Source organism: Phytophthora ramorum (genome assembly GCF_020800215.1).
Source record: "Phytophthora ramorum isolate Pr-102 chromosome Unknown Phyram_PR-102_s0005, whole genome shotgun sequence".
Classification (NCBI taxonomy): domain Eukaryota; phylum Oomycota; class Peronosporomycetes; order Peronosporales; family Peronosporaceae; genus Phytophthora; species Phytophthora ramorum.
The window spans coordinates 770,671-795,842 of record NW_027150651.1 but is presented as its reverse complement, the minus strand read 5'-3'; the positions used below and the strand labels follow the sequence as shown (position 1 = coordinate 795,842).

At 55.5% G+C, this 25,172-nt stretch overlaps 13 protein-coding genes across 13 annotated transcripts; 5 read left to right on the top strand and 8 right to left on the bottom strand.

The window, feature by feature from the left end:
* Window positions 1-14: 14 nt before the first annotated feature.
* KRP23_5948 (uncharacterized protein) lies at window positions 15-530 on the top strand (the record flags this gene model as incomplete). The annotated part of the gene is made up of 1 exon (XM_067891076.1): window positions 15-530. One exon carries the CDS (start codon window positions 15-17, stop codon window positions 528-530), a length of 516 nt encoding a protein of 171 aa, XP_067745467.1.
* Window positions 531-753: 223 nt separating this feature from the next.
* KRP23_5947 (uncharacterized protein) lies at window positions 754-1,755 on the bottom strand (the record flags this gene model as incomplete). The annotated part of the gene is made up of 1 exon (XM_067891075.1): window positions 754-1,755. One exon carries the CDS (start codon window positions 1,753-1,755, stop codon window positions 754-756), a length of 1,002 nt encoding a protein of 333 aa, XP_067745466.1.
* An 887-nt stretch (window positions 1,756-2,642) lies between these two features.
* On the bottom strand, window positions 2,643-5,249 carry KRP23_5946 (Lysosomal beta glucosidase; the record flags this gene model as incomplete). Its single annotated transcript, XM_067891074.1, has 2 exons — window positions 2,643-2,663; window positions 3,621-5,249. 2 exons carry the CDS (start codon window positions 5,247-5,249, stop codon window positions 2,643-2,645), a joined length of 1,650 nt encoding a protein of 549 aa, XP_067745465.1.
* Window positions 5,250-5,302: 53 nt separating this feature from the next.
* Window positions 5,303-6,268, top strand: KRP23_5945 (putative acetolactate synthase small subunit; the record flags this gene model as incomplete). Its single annotated transcript, XM_067891073.1, has 4 exons — window positions 5,303-5,504; window positions 5,577-5,674; window positions 5,752-5,872; window positions 5,964-6,268. 4 exons carry the CDS (start codon window positions 5,303-5,305, stop codon window positions 6,266-6,268), a joined length of 726 nt encoding a protein of 241 aa, XP_067745464.1.
* Window positions 6,269-6,911: 643 nt separating this feature from the next.
* On the top strand, window positions 6,912-8,618 carry KRP23_5944 (Lysosomal protective protein; the record flags this gene model as incomplete). The annotated part of the gene is made up of 1 exon (XM_067891072.1): window positions 6,912-8,618. The coding sequence occupies one exon, from the start codon at window positions 6,912-6,914 to the stop codon at window positions 8,616-8,618; it is 1,707 nt and encodes a 568-aa protein (XP_067745463.1).
* Window positions 8,619-8,812: 194 nt separating this feature from the next.
* Window positions 8,813-10,490, bottom strand: KRP23_5943 (uncharacterized protein; the record flags this gene model as incomplete). The annotated part of the gene is made up of 5 exons (XM_067891071.1): window positions 8,813-9,064; window positions 9,137-9,214; window positions 9,289-9,481; window positions 9,551-9,690; window positions 9,756-10,490. 5 exons carry the CDS (start codon window positions 10,488-10,490, stop codon window positions 8,813-8,815), a joined length of 1,398 nt encoding a protein of 465 aa, XP_067745462.1.
* A 1,927-nt stretch (window positions 10,491-12,417) lies between these two features.
* KRP23_5942 (uncharacterized protein) lies at window positions 12,418-13,345 on the bottom strand (the record flags this gene model as incomplete). The annotated part of the gene is made up of 2 exons (XM_067891070.1): window positions 12,418-12,479; window positions 12,580-13,345. 2 exons carry the CDS (start codon window positions 13,343-13,345, stop codon window positions 12,418-12,420), a joined length of 828 nt encoding a protein of 275 aa, XP_067745461.1.
* A 1,464-nt stretch (window positions 13,346-14,809) lies between these two features.
* On the top strand, window positions 14,810-15,629 carry KRP23_5941 (uncharacterized protein; the record flags this gene model as incomplete). The annotated part of the gene is made up of 2 exons (XM_067891069.1): window positions 14,810-15,208; window positions 15,312-15,629. 2 exons carry the CDS (start codon window positions 14,810-14,812, stop codon window positions 15,627-15,629), a joined length of 717 nt encoding a protein of 238 aa, XP_067745460.1.
* Window positions 15,630-15,800: 171 nt separating this feature from the next.
* KRP23_5940 (uncharacterized protein) lies at window positions 15,801-17,343 on the bottom strand (the record flags this gene model as incomplete). The annotated part of the gene is made up of 3 exons (XM_067891068.1): window positions 15,801-15,990; window positions 16,061-16,326; window positions 16,390-17,343. The coding sequence occupies 3 exons, from the start codon at window positions 17,341-17,343 to the stop codon at window positions 15,801-15,803; spliced, it is 1,410 nt and encodes a 469-aa protein (XP_067745459.1).
* Window positions 17,344-17,575: 232 nt separating this feature from the next.
* KRP23_5939 (uncharacterized protein) lies at window positions 17,576-20,038 on the bottom strand (the record flags this gene model as incomplete). Its single annotated transcript, XM_067891066.1, has 1 exon — window positions 17,576-20,038. The coding sequence occupies one exon, from the start codon at window positions 20,036-20,038 to the stop codon at window positions 17,576-17,578; it is 2,463 nt and encodes an 820-aa protein (XP_067745458.1).
* A 291-nt stretch (window positions 20,039-20,329) lies between these two features.
* Window positions 20,330-21,197, top strand: KRP23_5938 (Phosphatidylglycerophosphate phosphatase 1, chloroplastic/mitochondrial; the record flags this gene model as incomplete). Its single annotated transcript, XM_067891065.1, has 4 exons — window positions 20,330-20,420; window positions 20,527-20,792; window positions 20,859-20,970; window positions 21,031-21,197. 4 exons carry the CDS (start codon window positions 20,330-20,332, stop codon window positions 21,195-21,197), a joined length of 636 nt encoding a protein of 211 aa, XP_067745457.1.
* A 127-nt stretch (window positions 21,198-21,324) lies between these two features.
* KRP23_5937 (uncharacterized protein) lies at window positions 21,325-21,774 on the bottom strand (the record flags this gene model as incomplete). Its single annotated transcript, XM_067891064.1, has 1 exon — window positions 21,325-21,774. The coding sequence occupies one exon, from the start codon at window positions 21,772-21,774 to the stop codon at window positions 21,325-21,327; it is 450 nt and encodes a 149-aa protein (XP_067745456.1).
* A 378-nt stretch (window positions 21,775-22,152) lies between these two features.
* KRP23_5936 (uncharacterized protein) lies at window positions 22,153-23,676 on the bottom strand (the record flags this gene model as incomplete). The annotated part of the gene is made up of 1 exon (XM_067891063.1): window positions 22,153-23,676. The coding sequence occupies one exon, from the start codon at window positions 23,674-23,676 to the stop codon at window positions 22,153-22,155; it is 1,524 nt and encodes a 507-aa protein (XP_067745455.1).
* Window positions 23,677-25,172: the final 1,496 nt, after the last annotated feature.

The window sequence follows — 25,172 nt, the reverse complement described above, 5'->3', positions numbered from 1 at the left end:
TTCATTCTTCAAACATGTCGGAGAGAAACATGTACGTCGATGCCGCCGGCTTCGAGGCTTACGCCGACAGCGACGGTCAAGAGCTGGCGCTCACGCAACTGGTGAACGCATCGGTGGACGAGGCTTATGACGCGTGGCTACGCATGGAGTGGGTCGGCCGCGGTTCCACGCTCAAGCCCGGCGAGGGTCGCGGTCTCGTGGGCCACCGCCGCCTCGTGGCGCTCGGTGTCGAGGAGCAGATTCTGTCCGCGGGCCCGCCTGACAGCTCCGACAGGATTCCGAGTGTGCGCTACAGCATCAAGAAGAGTGGTCCGTTGCTACTGAGCGACCACGTGGCGCTTGTGCAGTTCGTGGCGGACACGACGGCGCCCGCTTCGCAGCCCAAGACGCTCATCCTGTGGAACTCCAAGCTCACACCGTCTCTGACCGGCAGTGTGCTGCTCTGTGGCGGGTCCATCTCCCGCCTTGTGCTCAGGACGGTGCTGAGCAGCTCGCTGCAAGAGATCGCGTCTTCCTTCCAGCAGAAATAGTTGACAAGTTTATGAGCTTTTTTTTTTTTAGCGAAGACGGATGAATTTTGAAGCTGCTGAGCTTATTACAGAGGCAAATGAGACGGTAGTTTTCCTGGATAAGCGTGCGAGCTTCCGACGGAGCTATTTACTTAGGGTGGTTGGGGTGTGCACTGCTGGAGCTCTCTCTACAGGGTCGGAAGCGGGGGGTTCATAGATAAGGTGGGCGGATGCTGCTCGGGTCCTAATGCCAAATGGCAGGCACAGCCTTCTCGATGATGGAGTTGGACAGTGCTCGCACGTCTTGGTCGCGTGACGCCTCGAAGGCGCGCAGGCGGTTGAGGCCGTCATGTTGCAGCAGCGAGTTGCAGAACACCGTGAGTTTGTTCATGTCGCGGTGGTCCACCGACAGGTAAAAGCTTAGCACGTCGTGCAACACCTTCAGCGCTCGTTTGATTTCGTGGAGGTCCGGCATGGTGTCGATCTTCCCCTTGGCCATGGCTGCGTTGTTGATCAAAGGAGACAACGCCGTAGGCGACTGAGCACGGGCGAGCACCTTGAGCTCCTCGACGCAGTCCGCCGGGTGCTCCTGCAGCATCTTGAGGCGGTCGTCGCTGAGCTCGAGCGTGTTGCTCGAGAGCCGTCGCACAGTAGCCAGACTCGGGTTGGTGTTGCTAGACGTCGCTGCGGCCTGCGCCTCCTCGTTTGCCTTCACCGTACCGGCGATCTCCTCCTCCAGCTTGCGGAGCAGCACGCGGCGTCGTAGCATGTCTGCTCGCTGGACGTTGGCTTGCTTGAGCGCGTCGCTCTCACTCTTGCGGCGTCGGGCGTTGCGCTCCCTGCGGGCGATCTGCGCTGCCTCTGTAACGAGATCCTGGGGCGAGGAGACGCTGGCCGGTGGGGGCCGCACGTGCGAGTGCCGCCGCTGCAGCGCGCAGCGGCTCAGGCCGTCGTCGTCGCTGGAGCCGGACTCGATGTCCCACGCGCCGAGCGACTTGTGCTTACGCAGCTGGATTCGCGCGAGCAGCAGCTCGTGCGCCTGTTGGTGCTGCAGCTGCCGCTCCGAGGAGGCGTGCGCGAGGGCGGCGTACTGCTTGTCCAGGTGCTTCTCGTACTCAGGCGCGACCACGAAGTACGATAGCAACGCCACGGCGACGACCACGACGCTCAGCACGAGAACCACGAGCTGAACCTCAGTGTACCCGGTGGCGCCCGCCATCAGCGTCGACAGTTCTCGTTGTGTCATGCTACTGTCGGTGGGGATGGATGGTCTAAAGACGGTGGATGCTCCTCCTTCGTCTCTCTCTCTCGTGGTTAGTTGACAAGTGGTCGATGCGCTTGCAGCCCCCAAAGTGTCTTGTCTTATTCGCCACCAAGGGACCGTTAGCTATATTAGTGAGCTGGAGATTGCTTTATGCCGTGCTTTCTTCCGCTATTCCAGCGGGCTTGCCGCGCCTTTCCTCGCCCGTTGCCTGGCGTTTCTTTCTGTTTTCCGCTGTCGACCTTGGCGATCAGCGCTGGGTAAGGCCTGCAGAGAGCTTGTGTGTCCGGGCGGTACTGCTGAACGGAGCCGCTCAAAAAGCGGTTGTGGCGAGGTTAGCGGCGATTGGACACCTCCAAGAATGGGAGCTTTTCCGTCCCCACTGGCTGTGCTCACGCTGCTGCAATTGGCAAATGCCTGTGCGTGCTGTTGGCGGAGAAGATGGCCTATGCTTCAGCTTGGCCACTTACGGAGATCTTCCTCCACTCAACGGCGCCGTTCTTGTCGCCGTCTCCTTCGCATGGGGGGGGGACGGAGAAGATAAGCTTAGCAGCGCGATGGCATTTATAGCGGTGGTTGGACGCGAGGCAAGCACATGTTGAAGTTGTCATTCATGCTGGAGTCGGGCCCTCAAGCCAGGCCCTGTAATGCTGCTCGACGTGAGGCGCGTCGTGGTCTCCGCTCACGACACAGGGCTGCAGCCCTGTCTAATCTGCCAGCTACTAGCTGGGCCACGTCTGTCCGGTTTCGCTGGGATAAGAAGGCATGCGTTCATAATTCGTTTCTTGCGATTCATGCTGTTCCCTGCTACGCTACGCTGTGACACGATCGCCGCCGACTTGGCATGCCCACGGCATCCGTTTCCACTTGCACTACAGCGTCTTGTATTGACACTAAGGTACCACATAAAAGGAAACGCTCGGCGGTGCAGCAGGCGAATCGGAACCGATCGGTGAAGGCGGTGCCATGCTGTCGGGGCCGCCACGGTTTGTAGCCTGGCTGTATCTGTTGCCGCTGTAACCCCACGAAAATGGCGGCGCCATGCTCGCACTGTCTGTCGACGACGGAAGTAGCGAAATAACAAACTCACCGGGCTCGGATTTCAGCTGGAAACCTTGCCCCACGACGTGCGGCTCGTAGTAGCTCCAGTCCTCGGGGGTTAGCACGAACTTGATATTCTCGCTCGCACCAGGCGCCAGCTCGCCGACCTTCGTGAACGCCTTGAGCAACTTGGTTTCGGGCACCGAGGCTCGGCGAAACTTCTGAGCGACAAATAGCAGAACAACTTCTTTGCCCGAGCGGGTGCCACGGTTCGTCACGGTGACTCCCACCTCCAACGCGCTAGTGGTGGCATGCACAAGCGTGGCGTTGAGTCGCAACGCTGTGTACTCGAATGTTGTGTAGCTGAGCCCGTGGCCGAATTCCCACTGCACGGGGCACTCGTCGTACGGCTGGCACCGCGTGTTCACTCGATGAAAGTACGGCAATAGCTGCGTACCACGCACTGGATAAGTAATGGGCAGACGAGCGGAGGGGTTCACATCTCCAAAAATCACGTCTGCAAGCGCTTGGCCGCCCTGCTCGCACGGTAACATGCTCAACAGAACAGCATCAGCTTCATTGTGGGCCCCTTCCAGCAAACGAGGGCGGCCAGAAACAACCACGACGATCACCTTCGTAGAATTTAGCTTGGTGAGCTCCTCGAGGTACCATAATTGGCCAGCAGGGAGAGCCATACTGCCAAGCAAGTCACCAGTCTTTTCTGCGTAGTTGGGTTCGCCCAAGGCGACTATAGTGTACTCGCTTTTGGCAGCAAGTTGCAATCCCCGCTGAAAGTCATGCGGGCTTACATTGCCATCAATATCGACCACCTCCAAATGTTCAACCTGGACTTGTCCCCCCGAAGCAGCCGCCTTGGCTTGCACTGCTTCTTTGATAGTGGCCCCGTTTGGAAAGAGCGTTGAGTCGCTGGAACCTTGCCAAAACACGGACCACCCACCGCATTGGAAGCCTTTGTTGTCTGACACAGGGCCCGTGATGAAAACATTTGTCTTCGTCTTGCGGTCGATGGGGAGCGCACTTTTGCGGTTTTCCAGTAAGATAACGGACTCTTGAGCCAAGGCCAGTGCATCCTTCTGATCAGCGGCACTACCGACGTTGCCATCCTCGCCCATATCATCCTGCTCGAAAGCATCATAATAGTCTGCATCGAGCAGTCCAAGATCTCGCTTGGTTTCTAAAATGCGTCGCACAGATTCGTCTAGGCGGCTCTCTGAAATGAGTTTATTGGCGACCAGCGACTCGATCGTGTCACCGAAAGCCTGCAAGTTCGGTGACATGTTCATGTCGAGCGAGGTTTCTTGCAGAGTCACGCGCACAGCATCAGCGACACTTGGTACTAAATGGTGTTCCCAATACATGCGATCGACCTCACTGTAATCCGAAACCAGCAGCCCCGTGAAGTTCATATCATGCCGGAGCAAATCAACCAGCAGCTTTTTGCTGGCAATCACGGGGATGCCGTTCACCGAGACGTAACTCTCCATTGCTGTGCGCACACCAGCGCGAACGGCGGCGAGAAACGAGGGGGCGTAGTAGTTGACAAGCTCCCAGTCCGTAATGACATTGTCAGCTCGGTCCAATCCTTCACGGACGTTCGAGTATCCGATAAAATGCTTCATGCAAGCCGCCACCTTGCCTGAACTCTGTAGTCCCTTTACAAGCGCCGCTCCCATGACGGACGACACAAAGGGATCTTCACCGAAAGTCTCGTACACTCGAGACCACTTCGGCTGCACTGCAATGCCCAGCACGGGGCTAAAGATCCACGGGATACCGGCACTCAGCGTGTCTTTGGCAGCCACGGCACCCATGCGATACACCAACTCGGGGTTGAACGAGGCGGCGGCACTGATAGGCTGGCCGAACAGCGTCGCACCCTGCACGTACGTGGCTCCATGGATCGTATCCACTCCGTAGAGTATGGGCACCGCAACGCCCTCCTCCTTGTAGATCTGGTGGATCTGTTGGATCACGTCTCGCCACTCACTCGCGCGCCAACCCGAGCGGCCACCGACGGGTCCTCCCGCGAAGGGGCTGTTGAGGATGGAGCCCACGCCCGCGCGCGCGTATTGTGCCACCACCTCTCGCTTCAGAGCCTTCTTCGGGTCTCTCTCGTCCCCGTCCATCATGGAATAAATGTCCATTTGAGTCATCTGCGCCGCCTTCTGGCGCACCGTCATGTTGGCCAGCAGCACATCGATATCCCATGCACCAGAGCCGCCCGAGGGCGCTACAGGGCCGCGGAGATCGGCGAAAACGCGGGTTGACGCATCGTACACGAGCTCGTGAGCGCCAGCGGCGAGCGAGAGCCCCGACGCACCCCAGCAGAGCACCGTCCAGGCGCACACCATGAGCTTTTTCTCACTCGGCACGGCAATCCGTTTGCGCAAGCGCCTAATCCCGTTTAAGTACGACATCAAGCCTGGTGACCAGGAGCTGCAGAGGCCACACTCGCCAAAACGACTCCAAGATGCTGCGGAGGTCTGTGCTGCCTTTGGCGCGCCGCGCCTTCCCACGGTCCACGGCCGCCATCACGCCGTCCTGCGCCGCTCCTAAGCTCATTTCGCGCGCCTTCAGCGTGGCGGATCAGAGCCAGCGCCACGTGATCGCCGCGCTGGTGGTCAACCAGCCTGGCTGTCTGGCCGAGATCGCCAACCTCTTCGCCGCCCGAGGTAGATAGGATTTCCAGCATTGCAACTGCTCTACTGAAGGTTCTGATGGAGTTGTGCGTCTGCGCATCGCAGGATACAACATTGACAGTCTCGTGGTGGGCCGCACGGAGGTCGAGGAGCTCTCCCGCATGACGGTCGTCGTCAACGGCACTGCTCAGAGCGTTGTCAACGTACGTGCAGCAGATTTGAGCCGTGGGAAAAGTAGCAATGCAGTTGACAAGTGTTGGATGCGTTTGTGTCTGTGCAGATGAAGAAGCAGCTGGAGGACGTCGTGTACGTCGCGGTCGTCAACATCCTGAGCAGTGGCAAGAACGCCCAGAAGAACTACGTCGAGCGCGATCTGATGCTCGCCAAGGTGTCCACGGCCGGTACGTCCAAGCCCATATTACTGACAACCCTTACCACCGGAATGCTCCTTGTGCATGGATCTCACGGGGAACACTTGCTTGTGCTTTGCAGAGGCTGGATCTCGCGCCGAGGTGGTCGAACTCGCCAACCTGTTCGACGCCAAGGTGATTGATGTGCGACCGGACCAGGTCATGGTGCAGCTGGCTGGCACTCCTGGCCGTATCGAGGCCTTCTTGGACCTGCTCAAGCCCCTGGGCATCACGGAGATCCACCGCAGCGGCGTCATTGCCATGGCGCGCAGCACCAGCGTCACGGACAACTTGGGCGACCTCTCGACGTTCGAGGGCGCCACACGCACGCTCCTGGACGAGGCCGACGACGATGAGTTTGACAACACGCTCCTCCCTCCTGGATAAGCCAACGACCGAGGCGATATTGGTAGCGTGTGCGGTCGGCCTAGCGATCGCTTTCTTTTACTTGGTAGGTTGCGTTCGGACGCCCGCACTCGAGTGGCCGTGTCGTCCAACGGCGAAGCAAGCGTGCTGCCCATTCTGGGTAGAAGTCTAGGTAGTCAACTACTCAAAATCAACTCAGATTGCTACCAGAAAGTACTGTTGGTCAGCCTGCCCACCAAGCAGGTAAGTCGTTTGTATGGTTCTGCTCCGGTGGCGCATGCTGACCCAGCGATCGGGTCTAACAGCGGCACAGGCTATCGCTGTGAGAGGAAGCTCTCGACGCCTTCGTTTCTAAGCTACGTTTGTTTGCTGATTCCATTACTATAGTCGTCTGCACTTGACTATCGATACACGGTGGCCAATTGCTGCCAGCCCCGCTCTCTTTAGGCCCGTTGGAACAGTACCTGAGACTACCGTACAGCAAGTGAAGTCATTCAAACACATGGAACAAAACATTGTTCACCAAACAGATACCTACATTCTGCTTCGAGTTCTTCCTCCAATCACAAAATGCTTCCGCTGAAAGCGTTGCTTTTTCCGTCTCATTCTGGTATCCTCGAGCTGGACCTCACATCAGGTCAAGGGGAGGAAATCGACGATCGCAATGTATCAGCGCTCGGACCCGCTGAACGAGACGCTGCCGCTCACGCGCGGGCTGCGGTCGCGCCAGACGCTTCCGGCTGCGGGCCGCTCGCGCCGCCTGTTGTCCAGCACTGGCCGCCGCTTCGTGCGCTACGGCGTGGCCTGCCTCCTGTTCCTGGCCGTGGGGGACCTCATGGTGACGCTCCAGCGCTCGCTGCAGACCGAGAACCTCATCCGCACGGGCGAGCGCACGCCCGATCCCACAGTCATGGAAGACTCGGCCGACGCCGAAGCACCCGAGGTGCCCAGTCATGCCGCCGACGAGATCCTGACGCTCGCGGGCATGCCCAGCGACTACACGGCGCGGCTCTTCTCGGGGTACTTGCCGCTCCATAATGGAGGCCACGCCTTCTACTTCCTGGCCGAGTCACAGAGTGCCACGGCCCAGACGGACCCCGTGCTGCTGTGGCTCAATGGCGGCCCCGGGTCCAGCTCCCTCTCGGGCTGTTTCTCGGAGAACGGTCCGCTCCTCGTGAACAAGGATGGCAAGACGCTGCGAGCCAACAGGTTTGCGTGGAACCAACGCGCCAATCTGCTGTGCATTGAGTCCCCCGTAGGCGTCGGTTTCAGCTACAACTCCAGCGGAGTCTACGAATCGGACGATCGCTCACAGGCGCAAGATTTGTACGACGCGCTGCAGAAATTCTTTGAAAAGTTCCCATGGCTACGAAAAAACGACTTTGTGGTCTCCGGTGAGAGCTACGGAGGGATTTACGTACCTACCACGGCGCTGGCGATCCTGAAAGGCAACGCCGCAGTTACAGATCCAGCCAAACGTATCAACCTGAAGAAATTCGTCGTGGGCAATGGCGTGAACGAGTACATGGGTCTCTCGACTGTCATGTTCGCGTACTACCATGGACTTTTGAGCACGGAAGCATACCAAAACTTCCGAACGAGCTGTCCTGTCCTGCACGAGTTTGAAAAAAGTCCCCTGATGGCGCCGGGTCTGAGTGATGCTACCGGTAATCCAGAGTGCACGACCGCCACGATGGACATCTACACGACGTTGGTCTACGACCGCATCAACATGTATGACGTGTACGGCTCGTGCGCTGGTTCACCGAAAGAGGACGTCGAACGCCTCGTCAAGGAGATCTTGACGCCGTCCACACCTGGTAAACTGCCACACCCGATTGGAAACACAATGGACTTGTGTCTGGACACGAGGCACCTTGAGTCATACTTTAACATGGCCGAGGTCCGCGACGCCATGCACGCAAACCCAGCGCTGGCACACTGGAGTGGCGACGCTCTGACTACGGCGACCATGGATACTCTCAGCTCGATTCTCGGTGCCGACCACTCCATGCTCCAGCACCCGCAGATGTTGAAATACACACCTACACTAAACAGTGAGGTGACGCCGTTATGGCGTGAATTACTCGAGAGCGGAGTCAAAGGTGTGATATACCACGGCGATGCAGACTTGGTCTGCAATGCTTTGGGTGGGCTGTGGGCAGTGGAGTCGCTGGGTCTTCCCCGCCTGGCGCCTCGCTCAGCTTGGACTTATGCGGAGGGAAACTCCAAGCAAACGGGCGGCTTTGTGGAGACGTTCGAGGGGATCACGTACGTTACTGTAAAGGGAGCGGGGCACCTCGTGCCGATGACGGAGCCTGAGGAGGCCAAGCAAATGCTGGATCTGTTTGTGCTTAACGGCTTAAAGTAGTGGATCTGCGTTAATCATGTTCAAAAATTTAGTCGATCGATGAGTGAATACAATACACTACAGCTTCGAGTGCCTGCGCTATAGCGTCTCGTGTCGAAGTACAAACGCGTGCCGACATGCATGCTCGAACCAATTTGAGGAGGCATTCATTATGTTATGCACTCGAACCAGTGAAGGAGAGCAAGCTGCGTGAGCTAAATAATGTCACGGCCGAAAATGAACCTCAGGATCCGCAGATACGTCGGTTTGAAATGTTGGGCCGGACTAGACATGATGAGCGACATGGAGAGGCAAAACAACACTACCTCGCTATGCTTCACGTAGCGCACGAGGCCGCGGCGTCTCAAAAGCTGCCACACAATGTCGAGCGCACGTGGGAAGCAATATAGCATGAGCTCGAAACGCCGTTTGGAATGCTCGAAGAACAGGGCACCACCCGTTGCGACCTGGCAACCACCACGCACGCGTTAGCAAAACGCATAGCTTTCAATGACATCATGATCAGCATTTTGACGTACCCCAGCGACTAGCGACGACGCAGCAAAGTCTCGGTGAAAAGCGTTGCGAGCGGTGCAAATGACCAGCTTTACGACCGTCTGAATAAAGGATACATGAGGTTTAAACGCCCGCTAGTGATACTTTGATTCGATCAGTTCAAAAGTTCACGCACCTGGTACGATGTGAGGAACGCCGACGAGCATAGAGCAGCGTAGGAAATCCGTGCAGTCGTTGACACTGGAGCTCCTTGAAGCTGCTGGAAGCGAAAGATCATTGCAGGAAGGAAGTGGACTGGGAGGTAAATCTGCATCGATCTCCCTAAGCCGTTAACCCACTCCTTAATAGCGTGCGTCACACACGACTCCCTGATGCGTCGGCACATGATAAAACATTGAGCATTATGGTGCTCGTTAAATCTCGACAGGCAAACGTACATGTGGTAGTGAGGCTGGCACAAACGAAATGGAATCGGTTGCCCACGCGCGTCTAGTTGTCCGTGCATGCGCTGACGCACAGTGTACTCAAGCCCCTGATGGTTTACAGCGCCAATTCGGCAAATCCACTGGTAGTAACCCTGGCACCACGTAGGAAGTTATCATGACAACACCTTCAGCTGAAATACAAGGAAACGATGATTACCTTGGGTAGCAGACTCGGGTCCACGACAAACGAATACATAATAGCAGCATTGCTAAGAGCAAAGAGCATCTCCGACGAGTACCTCCACGTCGGCAACACGCCAATGGACGTCAAATGGCGACACACCACGTCCAGCATGCGAACAAAAATGTACAGCGAAATGGTATTGCGTCGTGACGGCGAGTCTAGCAGCAATGCTGAGCCGGAGATCGCCCCTGCAATAGCCAAGTTGACCGCGTCTCGTTGCCCCCCACGAGCAGCTCGCGCCGCCAGTTCCGTAACTCGAAACACGCCCACCAAACTGCCCAAAAAGGCTCCGAACCGGAGCGTGTCCCCTTTCAACAGGAGCCTCGCAGCGTCTGCGTATCCATACTCGAGGCTGCTCCACTTTCTCGACGCCAGCAGCACTGCAGTAAACGCTTTAGCTCCGTAAGCCAAGAGAAAAGCCCTCGCGGCCGCTTGACACGCCGCCTTGAGGTCTTTCTTAACGCTGACCCTGTCCATCGTCATCTTCTGCAGATCCTGCCGTCTGGCGGTCGCGTGGCGTCTGGCAGCGGCTGTGGATTCCTCTCCATCGGCGTCGGATCGGCGGCGGCCTTCGTCGGCAGGAAGCAGCAGCGGCGACGACTTCTGCGACTTCTGCGTCTCATCGTGCAGCGCCAACGCCGCGGCCGTGAGCTCCGGCGGCTCGCGGCGCCGCTCCGACGTGAAGAAGGCCGAGTAGATCCGTTCCATTGGCGCTGCTTATGCGACCGCGAGCTTGGTTGAAGAACTAAAGATTAACCGGTTGGGTACCGGTTTGCTGAGTGCAACTGGTTTTGTATGCAAATCTTGGCGGAGAATTTATGGTAACGACGACTATGAGGTGAGCATGGTTGCTGTAAATTCACTTGCATTCCCCTTCTCGTCATACACTACTCCAATTCGTTACCTAAAAGCCAACGACCGACGTATCTTGCCTGCCGATCTCTCCCTCCGTGTTGCTACCCGGCTTGAAAATTCCTTTCCTACGATGCATCGCCTCTGTCTCACGTTGCACTGCCACTCTACATCAGGCGCGGATTGCGGCTAAACGGGCTGCCGCCGCTAAAGCCGCCTTCAGGAATCTCCCTCGTCGCCAAAATACTCAAGTTTGCGTTGTATCGGCTACGACTGCTATTCTCGTCTTCACCCGCGGTCAGACCATCCAGTGATGGCGCGTGCAACCGGCACAGCACACAAGGAGAATCCTGGCAGCTTATCTGGTGCAACCGGCACCAATCGCTATCCGATCCCACAGCGAATTTATCGCAGAATTCATGGCAGCACCTCCGTGACATTGCGTGGTGAGCGCAGCCACTCCTATTCAGCTGGGCGGTGTATAAGCAACCTTCGTATGCGCACTGTTTCCGAAAGGCGTGGAATTCGCAGAACTGTTGATGGCCCACAAGATTTTCGCATCCTGGGTGCCAGCAAAATGTTGCCTTGGAGTGAGTCAAGCATAACAGAGCGCCGCTACTTGTGAATTGCGAGCATCCAGGAAAGCGGCAAGCTAAAGTTGGATGAGAAAATTCGGTTGGTTGCACGCCGAGAACGTAGTCGCTTGGCAGCCCACTCGGTCTAATCTCTGGTTGTGATTTTCCTGCTGAGGCGTCTTGTTGGCGAAAGTGACGTTTGCACAAATTCCGCTTTTGAGCTTGTTTGCCGCACCCTTCAACTCTGCAGTAATATTTCCTCGCCTTTCCAGGCGCCGCGGGACTTGCTTGTTTCGTTTCCACCGCTGCTGCAGCAGCTGCTGCCGCTTCCGCCAACTCCTGTTGACGTTGCTGTGCATGCGAATTGAGCTTAACTTGATCCACCGATAGAGATCCCGTCTCAAATGCCCGAAAGTGCGTTGCGCATAACCCACCGGTGACCGATTCTTGCCCGCAATTTCCCACTCGACACAGTGAAACGTTTTCTTCAGGTTGAACAATCGGGGCATTGGCTGAATTGAAAGTATATCCGTGTGAACCGGACGGAATTTCACCTATCGACACAACAAGAGGAGAAAATAACTTTTGGCACATCTCGCAGTAGTCACGCCCGTAGCTTTCTCGATCACACATGGGGTTACTGCACGTCGTGGTGACACTATTCATCGACGTTGCTATAGCAGATGAACCGGAAACACCAATACTTTGTTGCTTTCCGCTTATGGTGAACAAACCCGGTTTTTCCTCATTTTCGATGTCAGCAGCCAGCATTCCACCATTGTCTCCGGATGAGAACGGCTCACAATAGCGGCCTTGACTATGGATTAAATCCTGATTTTCTTTTGTATGCTGCACGCACAAACCCGCAGTGTACGACAGATTTCCACACCCTGGTTTCCCGCATCCAGTCCGTTCAACACCTCGTACATCACTTCCATCCCTATTTCCCATTCCTTGTTGCCTTGATCCAAGACTTTCATTCAGTGGTGTTGTACTCGAAGCCGAAGCCGCATCCACGGGAGCAGAGCTATCTTTTTGCAGATTGTGCTTTTCATAATAGTGCATCGTGCACAATCGATCTCGCTGCGAGTTTTTGGTGCAATTTTCATGTGTACAGCGCCGAATATCCTTTTGCATTCTGCCCAAGATCTCGTCGTAGCTTTCAGTAGCTCCGGGTCGGTCTGCCAATTCTCTAGCTTGGTTGACGATTAAATTCCCGTGGGTTCGACACAAATGGTGTCGCTGGGAATGCCTCGTACACTCGGGATAGCTGCACATAGTGTACGCACCGTTAAGGCGGCGCTTGCTAACGTGCGCGGGCAGACGTCCGGTTGCCATCAACAGCTTTTCATGACCGCGGCAATACCCACGGCCTTGGTCGTTCTTAAAGCACCCAGCCGTCCGGCATACCGGCACACTTTGCGAGCGGGCATCCAAGATCTTTTGCAACGCTTCCTTTCCCTGCTCCATATGCTTCACGCACATCGCAGCTCGTTCCATGGCCTTATCCCGGCAGCCAGGAAACCCACAGGGCGCAACAATCACGTGCCTGTTGCAAAAATTCCCGTACGCTTGTGCTACCCGTGCTCGGTTCGGGCAGCCATGGAACTGGCATCTCTCGTTCTGGTCCTTGGCGAGCGTGTTAACCTTCAGTTTCGGATCGTCTTGCGACTCGCTCACCGTGTACGCAGCATCCACCAAATGTTTGGTGTCTTCGTCACTCGGAGCTGCAGCAGTCTTTGTCGATTTCCTGAGTCTCGCAGGCACCAACTCCGTCGCCGAAGCTGGAAGCCTGGCCTGCATGGTAGCCCCTGCTGCGGCAGCTACTCCAGAGTGGAATCCGTCCGAATCTTCAATCGATGATCTCGCCATCCCGTCATGAAACGAGCCCACTTCGAAGCTGGCCATGCTCATCTCGGACGCTTCTGATGACGTCCCTCCAGGAGCCCCACCTCGGGACGCGTTGGTGCCCAGAATGTCACTGAACTCTCCCAAGTCCAAGCTGCCGCCATGGTGGCGTCCCTGCTTCCCGTAGCTTGAAGTCGGCGGTGGCTCCATCGAAGCTGGCGTCTGCCAATAGCGGCCCGGCATCTGCTGCTGCGGAGGCGGGTTGTAGCTCCGAATAGAAGTCTCCATTGGTATCGGATACTGCAGAAAACTCATCGGCGGAGGCTGCGGCTGCGGCCCCTGGTGGGGACCCGCCTGGGGCACAAATGGATTCATCAACGAGCGTCGAGGCGCCCCACCACCCGTCGAGTCCGCGCTTCCTGCCTGTCGGCGCGGCTGCATGATGGGCGAAAAAGACCTGGTGGAGGGAAAGAGGAGGGCAGACGGAGAGAGATCTTCGAAGAGGAGGGCTCAAGCACCGCCCCGAGAGACTGTGAATGGGGCTCGCCTGCAGGCGGGCTTCAGGCGGAACGAGCGGCTCGTATGGGTGGAGACCTTCTCGGTCTTCGACAATTGGACAAAAAACGCGAGGAAGCGATTCAACATAGAATGCGGCGAAAAAGAAGCTGCACCATAGCCGATGGACATATCGACCAAGCAGTTGTTAATAATAACTTATTATACATGTAATTGCGACCGTCTCGTGGTGGCCCTATCCATAGCGATTAGAGGCTGGACGCCAATTTCTACGGGGCAAGAATCGCCGAGCAGTTCATGGGGGACAAGCCGCAGTGAGGACACTTTGCGTTTTTCCCATATTGCCGATACGGCCTGCCGCGAAATAAATATCGAAGCGCGCAGGATCGGGCGGGAAGAAGTGGATTCGGTGGCGCTAATCCCCGTGGCTGTTCCACTGGAGCGCTCTGCATGCAAGGAATCAGACACACAGTTCACTGCTCTTTGATGTGGCTATCCTTGCTTGACTACTGCAGCTTGTTATGGCGCACCGAGCGAGGCGGGCATTTGGCCAATCGAGCAAGATCGCCATGACCTTCAGCAAACAGCAGATGGCTGCTGCCACATATGAGGTGCATAGAACGGCGTCATGCGTCAACGGCAAGACCCCGTTCAAGTTACAGCAAACTTCAACGACGAAGTTTGCTGATCGCCTTGACAATGCAGAAACTGACAGGGAGTCGACCTATGCAATGCCAACACTTGCAAATCTCTTTCAACTCGATTACATTTGCATTTGTCAAGGTGGCTACCCTCGCAAATCGCGGTTGCATCGGTGTTGGCGCTTGGTGTCTACTGTTCTGACTGTTTGACGTGCCACACTATTAATGCATGCACTGTACTGTAAGCCACTGATCGCCGGGAATCCGTTCGATCTGAGTCAACGCCGCAGAATACACAAGTAGCGACTTTAAATTCATCGCAGGAAGATGCCTGCTATCTGCAGAGGACGTACCAGGGCGAGGGGTTCCGGCCGAGCCGCGCTTCGTCCACGTCTGGAGTGAGCAATCCATCCCAGCCAGCCCTATTGCTGCCGCAAGAATGACGAACCTTCACACAACTTGCAAACAACAAACAAAACACATGCAAAACAATAACAAGTCCCCCGCCGATACACTCCAGATCCGCCTAAGTACGCTACCGATTTCCCCGGTATACCGGTACGACTGGTGTCGTGCGTGGCCACAGAAGCAAACCATGTTGATCCTGCGTACGTCTCGCCGCGCAGTGCGTCTCGCCGAGACGCTACCGTCCCCCATTCGGTCGCTGTGCGCAGTGACGCGTGTCGCCCGTCGCTCTGGTAATGCAGCCGCGCTACAACGTCTCTCGTTCGATTTCAACAGCCGCCACGTCATTGGATTCCACGGATCGTTTGTTGGCCGCCACTTCAGCTCGAGCGCCGGTGAAGACGCTGATAAGGTGGAGAAGCTGCAGCAGCAAGGCGCGGTCTCAGATGAGAACCAGGTGTACCGGGCACCCATGTCGCGTGCGGTGCGGCTCATGAAGGCCGTGTCCGTCACCAGCTGCACCCTCACGTCCATGGGCATGCCAGTTCTGTGCTTGTTGAGTGAGCAGGACGCGTCCATGATCGGCAAGGTCAGCGTGCAATGCAGATTTAGAGGGATTTCAATGTTGTTGCTAAAGGTGCTGATGTGATTGTGCTTTTGTTGTTGGCTTGCTTTGGTTCGGTTTCGTATAGTGGGCAATGTGCGGCACCATCATGCTGTTTGGTTTGGGCACGACGTCGCTCTTCCACTACCTGTTCAAGCCGTACGTGATGCGGATGTGGATGGTGAACCCTTCGGAGGACGACCCGGAGGTGACTGTTGAGACGGTGACACTTTTCGCTCAGCTGCAGCACAGCTCGTTCCGACTGTCCGAGGTGGCACCCCCTACCATGGGGATGCACCCCATGGTGACGTTCCAAGCGCGTGATCGCCACTACTTCATTCACCCGGAGGCATTTGAAGACCAACACTTGCTGAACAAGCTTGTTGGATCGGGAAACCGCAAGTAAGGAACTGCGATTGCCATCGTCACCGATTCGACCAACCGTTTGATAAGAAGCATAAGAGCTAGAATACTGAGAATCAAAGAGGTGCATGCACGCCTCTCTCTTTTGTGTGATCTACTTCGAAGTACTTGTTTGGTAGCCATTGAAGGCGATGTACACTTTGCCACGAGCGTTTCACCACCTACCCTTCTCAACATCTTCAATGTAGTCGTAGCTGTTCAACGCATTTTCACTGTCAACCCGCGTGTCATTTCGAAGAGCACGGGGTGGCTCCACTTCGGCTGCTAACACAGCTGCGCCATCTACACTGTCGCTTTCTTTGTCGGACAGCTCCGACATAGACTCCATTTCCTCTGAAATCTCGCTGGAAAAAAAACACATTCACAAGTTAGTACCATCAGTGAAGAGATGAACCTGTGCACGACGTCCAATACCTAGCAATTTCTTCTTCCTCCTCAAAGTCGCTGCTACCATATCCACCCTCCTCCTCTTCGGTGTCCCTGGCTTTGCTTATTTCGGCTTCAGTATCCTCCTCATCGTCTGGACGGCCAAGTCGTCCGCCACTACTTCCAAAACTGTCTTGTTCTTGCAGCTCTACTTGCAAAGATGCTTTCAATTGCTGAAGAGTACCCGTGTCATCATCCGCTTCCATGGCTTGCAACGCAGCATCCAGATTCCTCAATCGTTCCACCTCCTCCTCCTACACCAGAAGAAATACAAATTAGGATACCAGAAAGGTCACCCGCATACCACGAGCGCTTACCGCATCGAAGTTGTCCTCTGCATCTTCAACGCGAGTGTTAATCGGTGTGCTAACTAGCGGTGGCAAGGCCGGCAGCTTTGCAGGTGCTGGTGGTGGTGGTGCCAATTTTACGTCAACGCATTCACTCTCATCTTGATATTTTGCATCACTGTGTGATTCCTGCGACGGGTAGCGAGTAGTGGGTTGTTTGGTGTCCGTGCCACTACGACCGTGGCTCTCTTCGTCATCATCGAAATTTGTAAAGTTTGATTCCTCTAGTTCCGACCCACTCGGCACCTCTTCCATCATGCTCTCTTCGATCTCTGCGCTGCTCTCACCCTTGTCATCATCAGTTCCATTCTTCACCTCATTCTCACCTTCATCATCAGCAGCTTCTGTCTCCGTGGTTTCAAATTCTTTTGATGGCAATGGGTGGACAGCTTCTTCAGGCTCCCATGGTTTAGTCTTTGGTGCTGGTATATTCACTGCTTGGGTCTCTTCTTCATCGTCTTCGACATCAAATTGTTTCGGAGTCGGCACGGACCCAGTAGAATCAGCAGTTTGGTCGCCACCAATCACCCGAGACTCGATGAGCTGGAAAAGTGTCGGCGTTTCCGAGGAGCTTGCCAATCTGAGCTTCGTAGCCAGCCGTGCACTATCATGCTGCTCGTCTTCGGCATCCGTTTCTGCAAGCAGCACGCGCAGTGCGTGGTTCCAGTGGAAAAATTGCAGGCACTCCACAATCAGTGCCAATGCAGTTGTCCTAGTCTCAATGGGGAAATCGCTCAGTTTCGGGGCCGCCGGGTCAATTCTTTTCACGAACCCCTCGCGTTCGTGCATCACCTCAAAGACTGCAGCGCGCAATTCTGCCTTGAGCTTGGCTAGCACGCCTTGACTGGTCAGCACCTGCGTTACCTGCTCTTTCAGCGCCAGCTCCTCTGCCGTGGGCGGAGGCTGCAGCAACATGGACATCATCAGTCAGTACGCCACGAGGAGCTCGGCTCTCGTTGGCAACTCCTCAATGCAAACGGTCACTTCGCTTGATTGCGACCGTTTCGTCCAGGCAGAGCGAGGCAAGTGCTGGTACAGGTTTGGCGTCCACAAGCTGGGTACAGGCGATCTTGTTGATAGGTTTATCTTTTTCCCAAGCTCCTTCTGTACATGCACCTGGGCTAGAGTGCCCTGCTGACATTTCATCTGTGAATCATCACGACCTACCGGTAGTCGCGACGAGAGCGTCGCCATCCGCACAAACATCGTCGTAGAGACGTTCGAAGCCCTGTGGTGTGAATGGCGTGAACCCAGCTGCATAAGTCCACAAACAAGTGCAAAGCTCATCAACTTCACGAGTGTCTGAACGGTGGTGTTCAGCCTTGTCAGCGTGTTGCGCAACAATACGGTCGATCGCCTCCCCAATCGTGCTCACATACTTGAAGACCTTCTCAACAACGGTCTCGTCCTTTTGGTTGCGGGACCAATCGGCCATAATCTTCATCTTCTTGAGCACTTGCCTGATCTCGCGCAATTCCTTGTTTGGTTGCCACTTCTCGTAGCACTCGTCGGTTGAGAGGAGTGGTGGGGCTGCTACCTCTGCAACTGTATTCGCCGCCATCGCCGGTGTCTCCGAATCGTTTTTCTTCTCACGCGTGCTCCGGCGATGCTCTTTCTTACGCTTTTCCGTCTTGGTTGAGATTTCACTGCTGTTATTGCGGTGTTTCTTACGGGATAATGTTCGGTCTTCATCCTCCACTGAAGACGAACGCCTTTTATGCCGTGACGATGTCGATTGGGCAGGTGATATACCTCCAACTTCTCCGTCTTCAGGCTCGTGATCAGCCACATTTGCCTGCGCCGGTGATCTCGTTACTGGCGTCTTGTGTTGTCGCCCGGAATCCCCATTCAAAGTCGACGAGCCGTTGCCAAGCCCAGCATGCCGGCGGCCCATTGGATCTTCACCATTCTGTTGCCGTACTGCAAACCGCTCTGCTGCGCGCTGCATTCGCCCACTTCCTGTAGCTGGAACAGCAGGGATGGACGCTGTCACGCCTGAAATGACCCCACTGTGAATAATAGCACTAAACTGAGCACCCAGCGATTGATTTGAGTTTCCGCCGGCGGAGCTCAGAGAGCTGGCTAATTGCACGATACGAGGCTCACCAGCATCCAGATCAGGGGCGGGAAGCCGCTTCAGCAGGTTCTCAGCTCGCTTTTTTAAGCGCTCGCCCTTAAGAGCTCGTTGTCCCTGAAAATGGAGTAAGTCGTCATTCAAAATATCTTCCCAGCCGCCGAAACCGTGCACGTAAACGCCGAGCAGCAGTGCTGCATCCTTGCGTGGTGTCCAGTCGTGTTCCTTTTCAGCCCAAGTCCAATTGGGCAGGTCCCGCGTATTGACTCCCAGCACAGCAAGATCGCTCTGTTTCGCCACCAGTACATATGCACCTTGAGCGTTGACTTGCGCATTACCGGACGAGCAACCTGCCGTGCGCAATGCCCGCTGAACGGCAACACGAAGCTTCAGGTTCTCGTAAAGGCGCTCAATAATCTGCGAAGACCTTGCCTCAACCTCGCCAATTTTAATACTGTCATGCGGAGGTCGTGCTTCGACCGCCTGCTTAGCTTTCTGTGCCACTTCAGCCGCAAGATTAAGCAAACTGTCATTCGCCATTCGGGTAGTCGCGGGTAGATTGGAGCGCTCAATAAAGCTGGGCATCTTGTACTCGTCCGCAAAATTTGCAGCTGTCTGAAAAAGGTCCACATCGGTAAGGTCTCCATAACGGAGCATAGCGCGAAGTAGTGCTCGCACCACCTTGCCATCCATCACCGGTGACGAAGCCTTACTAGCACTGCTACTATACCCATCGCCTCCAGCATCACCTCCGTGGTCACTGCTGCTACTGTTTCCCGTAGTCACCAAGCTCGTCGCCGTCATAGGTTTGGTGACACTCTTGTTCGTCATCACTGCCACAGGCGGTACAGCAGCGGTTCCAGTATTTGACGTGGCAGTCTTCTTGGGCTTGGCACTTGTCGTCTTGCGGCCATTGAGCTTCATAGCCAGTCTATCGTGTGCCGACACCGGCTTCCTCTTAATGGGCAGACGTCCTGCAGCGCTGAACTGACCCAGCGGGCCACCCACCGCCATGGGGGCGCCACTATTCACCACTGCTTCGGCTTCCGGAGATCGCACTGGCGAACCTCTCGGTGGTGGTGGACTGGATCTGGCCGCGGGGTTCCCCAGTGGTTTCTTCCTCTTGTCCCTCAAATCTCTCTGGATCTCTTCAATGGTGCGTCGGTCTCGCTTGCGAGTGCCCAGAGGCATCATCCCTTCCGTCTCGGCAGCTTTAAACCTCGCGGCTGCACGAGTCGAATTGACGTTCAGCGTTTCCGTGTTCGCTGCCATCCCATGTGGACGAGGCGCAGACAGGGCCGGACCCGCGTTGTTATTGGGGAACGCGTGGCCTGTGCGGCTGGCACCTCCATGGGCAGCGGCGTGTTTAGTCTCGGAGCTGGTGGCGTTGGCGCCCTCCGCCTCGTCTTCCGACTCAGAATCAGACGATGAAGAGGAGGAGGAGGAGCCTGATCCCGAGCTGGAGGACGACGAATCGTCGTCCGAGCTCGAGTTTTTGTCTTCCTCCTCGTCCTGGACGTGCGTTTCCTGCGGGTTATCGGCCATTATGCGGAGTTAAACGCTGGGAGAGGCGAACACGGGGACCTAAGACGCGTAGCAACGATGTTGGGGTGTCGGTGCAGCGACGGAAGGCACTGAAGCGACAACGCAGCGGCGAGATTAATACCGACTCCGACGTCTTGAGAGCGAGTATTTCTGAGCTCGTCACTGGCTGTCGAAACGGCTTCGTCATGGGATTGGTAGAAAAGACGTAACCTTTATTGACGAATGATGAATTTTCGACTTGGAGAGACAGCATTGGTTGGAAATGTGATGCGAATAATTTGCGCTTGGGCCATGAAAGGCCTCAACCTGGGCGGCGTGGCGGAGTTCTGCCGCGTGCTGGTGCGCCAGCCGCAGCTTCTGCTGCCCCAGCTCTCGGTGAAAGGTGAGCTCTCTTTCGAGGCATGCATCTCTTTTAGAAATGAAATGACTGTGTTTTGCACAATTCTAATGTTTAATTCCCTACTAATTGCACTTTTGTGCTGCTTCAGATGTGACGGAAGTGCCGTTCCAGACGCTCCGAGATCGCGGATTCCGTGGCGTTATCTTTGACAAGGACAACACATTGACGGAGCCTCATAAACTGAAGATTGCGCCGCATTTAGAGGCGTCTCTGGCCGAATGTCGTCGAGTTTTTGGAGACTCAGGTGTCGTGATCTTCTCCAATTCGGCTGGTTCTATCGATGACAAGGACGGAGTGCAGGCCAAGAAGATCGAGGAAGGACTGCATGTGGATGTGCTACGTCACAACCAAAAGGTACTGCTGGAAGGGATTTTCAAAGGGATGGATTGTGTGACTGAGCTTGATGTTGTGGACTTAAAGAAACCGGGGGGCATTGCATTTGTGAAAAAGCACTTTGGAGGAGTGGATCCAGAGACACTTGTCGTGATTGGAGACCGATACTCGACAGATGTCCTTTTCGGCAATCTCAATGGTACGGTTTTGAATTGCTGTGTGTTGCTTGCTTTGACATACATGTCTTGACGTTGTGTAGGACTCCTCACGATCCGAACAGAGCAATTTACCCCCCAAAGCGAGAGTGTTGTGAATCGACAGTTGCAACGCATCGAGAAGGCAGCTGTACGAATGCTGCTGCACTCCGGAGTGAAGCCACCAGTACATCCACTTTGGGATAGCATCGATGTCGACAAGAAACACTGAAGCCGCAAGTATTCACGATTGGATGCGAAGTCCATTTACGAATGATTGAAGTAGTGGATGTTCCGACCAACTTATTCGTGTTGGCATGTTAGGCATTTGTACTGATAATACACACGTACTTGTCAGGCTACACCGTGGTAGAAGTCGGAATCTTGACTGACTCTGAATCTTCCTCAAGGGCACCAGTCTCTAGTTCCTGAAGCTTTTGCTGCTCTTCCTCCAGTAGTTGCTCGAGACGCAGTTGACGTCGTTGTTGCTTTTCAAGTCGACGCTGTAGCTCTTCCTCCTCTTCACGCTCGTGAGCGTCAAGAATCCACTGGTATTTGGACTGAGTAAGCCCGAGAAAGTTTGCGAGCACCTCACCAGCAAAGTCCATACCGTCGAACGTCTTGGCACCTGACCAACAGATCCAGTCCCAAGCGATTCGGGGCACTTCCGAGTACAGCAAAGGTGGTTGCGAGGCGTCATCAGCCGAGTCCGACGATAAATTGTCGTCTTCTGTCTCATCAATCGGCTCCTTTTTCTCGAGCTTGAAGCGAGGTTCGTCCTTCCCCTGAACTCTTTCGTGGGCCGTCATGTTGATTCTGCAGTTGGCTAATGAGTACGATCACTCATTCGTGGTGGGGAATGGGACTGAAAGTGCGATCGGGACCATGAAACCAACCAAACGATAACGGTTGCTGGGCTTGGATTTTAACGCCGGTCGATAGATTAGATTGTCTTGCACGAGAAAATTTGTGCGATGCCATGGCCAAAACCGCCATCAAAGATGAACATGAGCAACACCATTTTAGATAGAAAGCATTTTCATTTATGATAAACCGCTTGTACTCGCTGCTTCGGCTTCCGCTCTGCTAGCTCAGGTCACGCCACGACACACGCTCATGAAAGTTGCTGTTGGGCCGTAATAAATAGCTGTAGCGCTTCCAACAAAAGTGACCACCTCGTTGTCACATCACATGATGGAGCACATCTCTCCATTGCGCTCGCTGTAGATTGACGCACTGCTTGAGGTGCTGTTGGAGTCCGAAGAACTAACGAACTCGTTCAGATTCTTCATCGCCACCGCTACGTTGCTCATGAAGTAAGGTCGCCAAATCTTCCGGTACATGAACTTGGCTGAGAAGGGCAGCATGCCCTGGATACTGCGCTGCTCAGTTTCTCCTCCCCAGATCTTGCTCCGTTCAACGATCCACGGCACCACGACGCGTTTAGCTCGAATGGCGCGGAACACGCGCGGCATTATGTGGCTCTGGAATGCACGCTCGGTGAAGGCAGCGCTCATAGCTGGATGCAGAGTCGCTTCTTCCATGTTGAGCGCCGAGTGAAGCGACCGGTTTAGCTGTCGGATTTCTGTCTGCAACACCTGAAGCCGTAGCAACCAGGACGATGCACTGCAGGCTCCACTAACACACAGCGCGCGCTCCAGCTGCTGGATCTGCGTCAGCATTTGTGAAATGTCCTGGTACACATTCAGAATCTGCTGCTTGGTCGACACGGGCAAGTTTAGCAGCGGCAACAACACCGACGACTTGACGTCATGTTGGCACTGCAAATACTCGACGAAGTATGTCTTGAACCAAAGGAAGAACTCCGCCACGTGCGTTTCCAGCGCTAAAGTGTGCGAAGCTTCGGGCTTGGACTGGCTTTGAGACTGCTCCAAGAACCGATCCATTACAAATAGTGCGTGGCGAATAGGCTCATGGATCCCCAACAGGAACCTGGCACTCCAACTCCAATCCCGCTGCTCCGAAAACACGGCGCTAAAAATGATGCTGCCGTTGTGCGAGGACGGAGGTGGGACCGGCAAGTTGCACAAATTCAGCTCCTTCCTGTCCGAGCCTCCGGATTTCTTCTTCATACTGGGGAGCACGATCTCCGGTGTATTGGCTCGTTTGAGCTGTCCTGGTCGGAGGTTGTTAACCACCAGGGAATCTAAACTGCTGAGGTCGTCGTCGCTGTCCTCGCAACTGAGTTCCGTGATCCTGTCCGCTCGACTGCAAATGGGGGACATGATGTCCTCCGGCTCGGTGTCTGCAGTGGATGGGCCCTGTTCGCTGCTGAGTGAAGACGCCTCGGAGCCCGACTCCGGTTCTAAGCCTAGTGCGAGACTGCGGTCATCCCAAATGTTGACCAGTCTCACCTTCTTGGACTCTTCACCGTAGTCGGCTCGGAAGTCCGACATGGTCGTGACCACGTGCGCCACCTGTGCAATGTCAACGAGGGGGCCCGTGGCCACGCGCTTCTTGAATCTGCGCGACGTTGCGGATGCTGGGGAGCTGCTGAACTTGGTGGAGCGCGCTCGACGCCGCAGCGCCACGTCCTCGTCCTCCGAGGTGCCCCAAATGTTGCGGTAAAACTCGCAGGGCAGCGCCATTTTGTGCTTCACCTTCGCTCGGTCGTGCAACGCCACGCTCTGGTACGAGCTGGCCACGTTTACGCCGCGTTTGCTGTGGTAAAAGGAGATGGAAAGTGGCATCGCTGGTGTTCTGGGGTTGATTTTGCGCTAAAATACTGTTGCTGGTGGCTGTTGCCGGTGGTTGCCACCGTGTGGCAATGTTAGCGTGGCGGATCGCACTTTTGTGTGCCTCTTGGCGGTGTGGCGCTTGGCAGGCCAATTGGCGAGTGGCACGGTTTATCTTGGGGCGGTGGAGTTGGGACTGTACCAGCGAAGAGACTTTGCAAGTCCTCGCCGGTGAGAGTCGGAGCGAATTGGCGCTTGCTTGCTGCTTGCAGTTGGTGGCGACGAGGCTCAGTTTCGTCGACTCCTTCGCGCGACAGCGGGTGGGAATCCACTGCGCGGAATTGCGGGAAACGATGAAACTTCTTCGCGTTTGCACAAGTGAAACGAAATGCCGTGCAGTGGCGATTCCGAGTCGGTCGAGAGCAAGTTGGAGAATGGCCTGCACCCGAAGGCAGAGGAGCGATTCAGAGGCTACAGCTCGACCACTAAAGTTCGATCGAGACCGAGTTGCCCCTTTCACCTGGCAGATGGCTTCCGACGTAACATACCAAACCCACAACTGGGCTGAATGCATTAGCTACCAACGAGCCCCAAAGGCGCTGTTAAGTTTAACGGCGCCGTGCAAATCCAAGCCCTACCAAATGGCAGAGGCTGATTGTCTCTCCCAGCTCGACGGCGTTGGCTCGGCACAGTGCTGCAGGGCTGAAGTGGGGATCACCGCGCCTAAACCCAAGGAGTATTACTGCGACGGCAATGTACAATGTTCATCACGGCGAGATGCTCGATTGGGTTCTACGATCGGCGAGTTCAACATCGAAATTCCAGCCAAACCGTAGAACGCGGATAAGATTTTCTATTATAATTGCGGATCCTTTCGGGCCCATCCGCGGCGAGTCAAAGTCAAAACCTGATTGCCGATATCAGACCCGGCGAAGCCAGCAGAATTTTGAGCGCTTGCTTCGAGTTGGTGGCCCTTGGTTGACGCCAGGTGCACTCGCCATTCGAGGAAAGGTTAACGGCAACCTGTCAGTCGTGGCAGCTGGCCGCTGCCAGCCGGAGACCGTGAGAGTCTCACCGCCGACGGCTCCGTTCCCTGGGCCGGGACGCCCTAATTACTTCGGACATGTCCTCCTTGCCGACCTGTCCACCGCGTTAGCTATTGCCGGCCGATCGCGCGGAGCTGCACTGTGCAGGCGAGCGATCGTGCAGGCGAGCGATCGGCCAAGTTGCGCCATTTAACGCTGTTGGTAACATCGCAAAATCGTGACCAAGTCACCTTCAAGTCGAGGCACGAATTTTTCGCAGAGCCGATTGCCGTTGCCGCTGGCCCCATCCTCGGCAAACCCGACTCTGCGTATCGTGTTTCGGTGGCAAGTGCAGGATGTGCCAGCGTGTGGTGGATCACGAAAAAAAGCTGTTTGTAGATAGAGACAGGCAGGCTACTGGTTGCGTCGCCTTGCAGTGCTCTAGTGCTAAGCAATATTGAGTCGACAAGTGTCGCTTCCGATACT